This window comes from Argiope bruennichi, chromosome 3, assembly GCF_947563725.1.
Source record: "Argiope bruennichi chromosome 3, qqArgBrue1.1, whole genome shotgun sequence".
Classification (NCBI taxonomy): Eukaryota; Metazoa; Arthropoda; class Arachnida; order Araneae; family Araneidae; genus Argiope; species Argiope bruennichi.
The window spans coordinates 3,935,098-3,941,097 of record NC_079153.1 but is presented as its reverse complement, the minus strand read 5'-3'; the positions used below and the strand labels follow the sequence as shown (position 1 = coordinate 3,941,097).

The 6,000-nt window shown below is 28.7% G+C and overlaps 1 protein-coding gene across 2 annotated transcripts in view; it reads right to left on the bottom strand.

Annotated features, from left to right (window-relative positions):
• Nucleotides 1-1,185: 1,185 nt before the first annotated feature.
• The window catches only part of LOC129963573 (protein Jade-3-like), a 40,228-nt gene continuing 35,413 nt past the window's right edge, over nucleotides 1,186-6,000 (bottom strand). For both annotated transcript variants that reach the window (XM_056078033.1, XM_056078035.1), the window contains one exon: nucleotides 1,186-5,066. In XM_056078033.1, the coding sequence (XP_055934008.1) occupies nucleotides 2,628-5,066 (2,439 nt within the window). In that variant the 3' untranslated portion in view covers nucleotides 1,186-2,627. The remainder of the gene's footprint in view (nucleotides 5,067-6,000) is intronic.

Sequence of the window (6,000 nt, the reverse complement as noted above, 5' to 3'; positions counted from 1 at the left end):
AACAATCATATATACTAGTATATGCGAAAAATATATTATACAGAAATAAATAACTAATAAATTTGCACAATGCATCATTATCCATTATTTAACTTCCCGTTAGAAAGTCATACTTACATTATAGATTTAAATATTTTACTTCATATTTCTTTTCTACATTTTGAAAATATTAAATTATTTTCCAATTAATGCAAAAAAAAATCCCTTTCTTTAAAAAAAAATTAAATAAACAATATATAAAATGATTAAAAAAAATTCTTAGGATTTCTTTTTAGAAATGGTGGCGACAAAAATAATGCAAATGAGTGATATGCTTAAACAGGGACACTTGATACAGACAAATAAATATTAACAAAACAAGATGACATACAAAATGGTGTTGGAGAAAGTTGACATCCCATGAATGAGAGAGAGAGAGAGAGAAAAAAAAAAAAATCTCTTTAAAATCGTTGTCAGTAACAATACAAAAATGGTAAATAAAATCTCTGAAGCCTCAATTTATGAGCAATGCTCAAGAACTATAAATACAATAAAAACAAATGTGTCTAGATTTTTTTCATGTACACATAATTATTTACACATTTTATGGAATGAATGTCATCTATAATAGGAAAAAATTAGGGTACAGTTTTAGTTTATCTTTATGTCTGAAAATGCATATCTACAAACATGCAAATTTGTACATTTATTTACACACAAATGATTTTTACAATGAATATATCTATTTTAGATGACCAAATCTATTAAATTCCAACAATGTACTATACATATAAAGCATCAAGCAATTTTATTGTCATAGTGTTTGAAAATTTGTAACAATATTTAGCACTGGTACAATTATGTATGAAGAAAATAAAAAATTTAAGTACAATTTTTAAAGGTTAGAAGAATTATTAATAAAAGATGGTTACATAAAAAGAAATACATAGAAACAATTTGAACTTTACTGCATAATAGTATAACATATGAATTTTTTTTCAAAACCAACTAATAGGATATAAATCCTTAATATTTATAAGAAAATTCAATTGTTTGTCCTATAGTAGGGTTTTATATTTTTTGTTTCATTAGGAAAAAATTTTACATACTTAAGTGCACATAAAAACAAAACAAATATATGAATAAAATTTAAAATAGTTAATCAGTAAAAATTAAAGTAGTAGCAAAATCATTAATATCTTACATCAAAATGTACTGATGAACTATTTTTACATAAATTTTGAAAAACATTGCTGAAAACAAATTTAAGCATAAAACCTTTTTAGCTTGTGCTTACTGGGAATCAAAATCTAAATATTAAGAAGAAATACTCAATCAAAAACTATGATTTTTTTAAATGTATATTCTGCTTTGAAAATATTAATTGAAAACAAATAATAGAAATTTATGGTTATCAATTTGGAATAGATTTCAAGAGAAATGACAGGAAAGAGAAATTTTAAATCTTCCCCCTTTTATTTAAAATTTCAAAAAGAAGCAACAATTCTGCTCGGACTACTTCCACAAAATGTAAAATTTATTCGTTTAATTAGATCATAAGATTAATTTAAGCAAATGAAGAATAAAGTTAGAATCACATGCATCTGTCTGTATTGAAAAAATTCAGTATACCAAAAGGAAATTCAAATGGTTTAATAATTCTATTTTATTAAATAAATATAATTTATAAATGCATAACAATGATTTTTGCTGTACAATCACAAAGTGAGGTAAATAAGACAGTATTTTTAATACCACTAAAGGGGAAGAATATCAATGAAATTGCAAGTAATTAGGCACTAAATATGTTGAATAAATGAGGTACAAAAGTATTTTTTAGATTAAAATACCCTATTGAATATTAATGTCAGCACTTAGGAAATGTTAACTAGACTCCAATTCTTATCACATAAGTATATGTACCCATCAAGCAAGACTCATCAAAACCAATAAAATAAATTATCCATCAATCACCAGATGGTGTGTCACAAGAGATACTGGATTTTCCAATTGCACTGTCAAGTATTAACTTCTGACTAGTTAAATAACACAGTTATCAAATTTTTTTTACATCTGATAAAAACTGAAATTTATACAACATTCACAAACCCATCTCTCTTCAACTCAAGAGACCAGGGATTTTAGCTAACAGGGATATAAAAATTGTTCTTTATTTTGTTTTGTAAATGGTTGTTCTAATAAACAATTCATATGTTCTTCTAATAATTTAGAAATCCAAATTATTCACTGATCAAAGAAAATGGCAGGTCTTATATAAAATATTTACGGAACATTGGGTCAATATATATATTTATCTTAATACTTGGAAAATGGGTTTGCCCATTTATGAATATATTAAAAATGCCAATTAAAAAAGTTAAAACTTATCTTATTAAAATACCTATAAGCAAATAGATAATTAACAAAAATGTAACTCATTATTCTGATTTTGTTTTCTACCAATGCATAATATTGTTCACTTTTACAGTAGACTTTTCATAAATGCCAAATTCTGTATTTTATATTTTGTCATGAACAGATATGGATTGAGAATAGATGAAGTGAAAATGATCAGTTGTGCATATTTTTTCTCTACTAAAAATGCTTAAGTGATTATCACAAAACAGCAGCTAAGTATTTCACTTTTGTCATGTCTTGTAAGGTCCTGGCCTGTAATTCATCGGTACTGGTGGAAATCCACTCTGGTTCCTCATTAGAGGCCATCGAACAGGTTCAAAAGGAGGAAGTGGTGGTGGTAACAAAGGTTCAAAAGGAGGAAGAAGTGGTGCCCACCCTGGCATCTCTCCACCAGTATTGAAAGAACTTGGTTCTGTCTGCCACCTTGGTGAATCTGGATCATAAACAACCTCTTTCTTCACCTGAAGAACTAGTCTTTCTGACTGTTGACCGTCTCCATTGGATGTGGTCCATGATTTGTTGGATGCCATTTTTTCTGATCTAGATTCTAGTTTCCTCCACGAAGACTTAGCATTTGAGTGATAACTGCTACCTCCAGATGGAGTGATATCAGGCAAAGGAGAAAGAGGTGAACTTCCTCTTTTTGAGTCCAAACTGTTCTCTTCAGGTTTGCCAGATCGAGTCTTTTTTGGTATTTTGTAGCCACGAAGCAACACACTCCTTGACAAAGGAGCATCCACCGATTTATCTTTGGGAATGGAAGAATCCTTCAAATCAGAATTGACTGAAGGAGATGCAGTTTTTTCCTGGCACTTAGTCAATGGAGATGATGGGCGTTTATTCACAGGTAATGAAGATGCTGTGGCAGCTGCAGAATTATTCAAATGTTTTGTTTTGGATACAGAAGATTTTACAGGTATACTAACTTTATCTTGAGAATTGTGCCTTGGGCTTGATTTATTTAATCTTGATGTCTCATTTTCAGCAAACTTTACAGTTGTAGGAGACTGAGTTCGTACTGGAGAATTTTTATTGCAAATTGGACGAAATTTAAGTTCAGATTTATCACAATCTTGAGTTCTGTCAGTATTTGAAGTAATTGCTCGCTTCAAAGACTTATCATCACATGCTCTGTCAAAACTGTTTTTGTTGTTGGAAACACTGTTTTTAGTTTTCACACAATTTACAATATCTTCCGATTTTAAAACAACATAAGGCTGAGGTAATTTAATTTTATTTTGCTCCATCTGTAGCTGAAGATTCCTGTCCCACTGAACTTTTAAACAAGATTTAACTAAAACGTTTTCTACATCAACTAATTTATCAACAGAGTCTAAGTCTTCCTTGCTAGTTGGTTTTTCTTTTTCAGGATCATCAACTTTGCTTTTAGAAGATAAAATAACATTAGCACACTTTACATCAGATATAGAAACTTTATTTTCAGCTCTAAGCTCATTGTCACTGATAACAAAATGGCTTTCATTAGGCACAGATGTAGAATCAGATTCACTTCTATCATCATCAACTTCACTCTCTTCAGATATTTTTAAAACATGTTCATTTGAAAGACTTTTGGTAATTACAGTATTTTTACAGTCGGGTATTTCACTTTTATACTTCTTATTAACGGGTTCCTCATTCTCAGCAGGATTATTTCTTGATGTATTGGCATTAGATTTTCGTTTCCTACTGGAAAAGCTTTTATGCTTTGATTTTGATCTGCAAGCTTTTGACTTCTTCTTACAAGAAAAACTAACAGTATTTTTATCAAGCTGAGATTCTGTAGCTAATTTGCTATTACTATCGTAATAAGCATTTTCACAATCATAAATGTCTTCAATTTTTATATTAGCTGCTAAATCAATTTCTCCAGGATTTGCAATTTCATCATTTGCAGCTAGCTCGATATTATATTCAGATTCCGAATGCCACATATCTGCATCTAATGAATGAAGGTTTTTTTGTTCCCCGAGTAAGTGATTCGCAAAAGATGAAGATTCAGTATCATTAGATGATTCAGTTGGAAGAGGTGTACAAATGCTATCTTTGGTGTTATTGATGAAAAGTAAATTATTTTTAACAGATTCCAATTCATTAAAACTTGAGCATGTATCACCAGAAACATTAAAATCTCTAGTATCACTTTTAGGAGAAAGAAAAGAACTAGTATCCAACTGAGCCTCATTTTTACTAGTCACACATTGGTAGCTTAAATTCTGATTTGATTTATCATGAGATAATTTACTGTTTTGAGGTTTTAATTTCTTTTGTTTACTTGCAAGAGGTAACCACCTTTCAGATCGTTTTACTAAACCATTCAGGTAATGCTTTGCATAGGGATTAGGACTTTTCTCAGATTTCTTTCGGTCAATCTTTTTTGGTGATTGATTTTTATTCATACCATTAAATGTTGGCTTTACAACCTCACCAGCAAGATTAGTAAGCACACTAACCATGTTTGGTGAAGGTGCATTAAGAAATGCATATTTTTTGTCATGTGCAATATCTCCATCATTTGCACTTAATACTGCTAATCGCTGCTCTACAGTCAACTTCTTGCCTTCTTTTCTTAAGATTTCTAGCTGCTTAAGAAAAATTTGTTCCTTTGCTGCTATCCATCGTTTTGCATGCTTTTCTCTCTTTATAACCATATAGCATAGATTTCTTGCCTATAATAATAATAAAAATGTAACAATAACTAATTACAAAAGTAAACATTATAAACTAAGTAAATGCCATTTAATAAACAAAATATTTATATTTTAATACCTTAAAAAGATAAATTTTCTTATAAGGGAGAGAATTATATGCAAATGATGATGACCCACAAATTAACTAACTTAAATATTATTCTTAAAGAAATTAAATGGACAAATTATATGCATTTTTTAAAAACTAAAACAATAATGACTGGCAAAAAAAGGTTATTTTTCAAACATATGAACTTGCAAAATTAATTCATATAAAAATATTAAATTAATTTTTTTTTATTTAGCTTAATAGACAATACACACAAATTTTAGAAGGAAGAATCCATAACATCATTAACAATTATTTGTTTAGTGTCTTAATCAATTTTGACTTAATTACTTCTAAAGATGAGAAAAAATCTATATTAGTGATGTAATGAGAGTAAAATGGTTCCAAATTAGAATAATGCCAAACTGGTACCAAATGCTTTTCTCAAGATTATAAGAAGCATTTCTAGGAATGAATTCAGATCTCTAGTGTTGCAGGAGCTCTACAGAACTAAATACACTAAGATGGCATTTATTTTTGTTTTGAATATGTAAAAAATAATCCTTTTTAAAATATATGACATTTTTTAGCACAAGATTAGTTGAAGTATAGCAGGATTTCAAAGATGTTGCATATTTTAAATTATTAATTATTATTTAAATTACTCAATTCAAGGAATATTGTTTATGAGGGTCAGAATGCTTGCAAAAAACCAACCCTTATACTAGGTCTAAAGTTTTGTGGTTTTACTTTATTTATTTTTAAAGCAATAGCTCTATTTATTTTCATTTAGAGCTACATGAGTTTTCTGCTCTTTATTCTGAGCTTTGCTAGCATTCATTTCATATAACAGTTTAAATATTT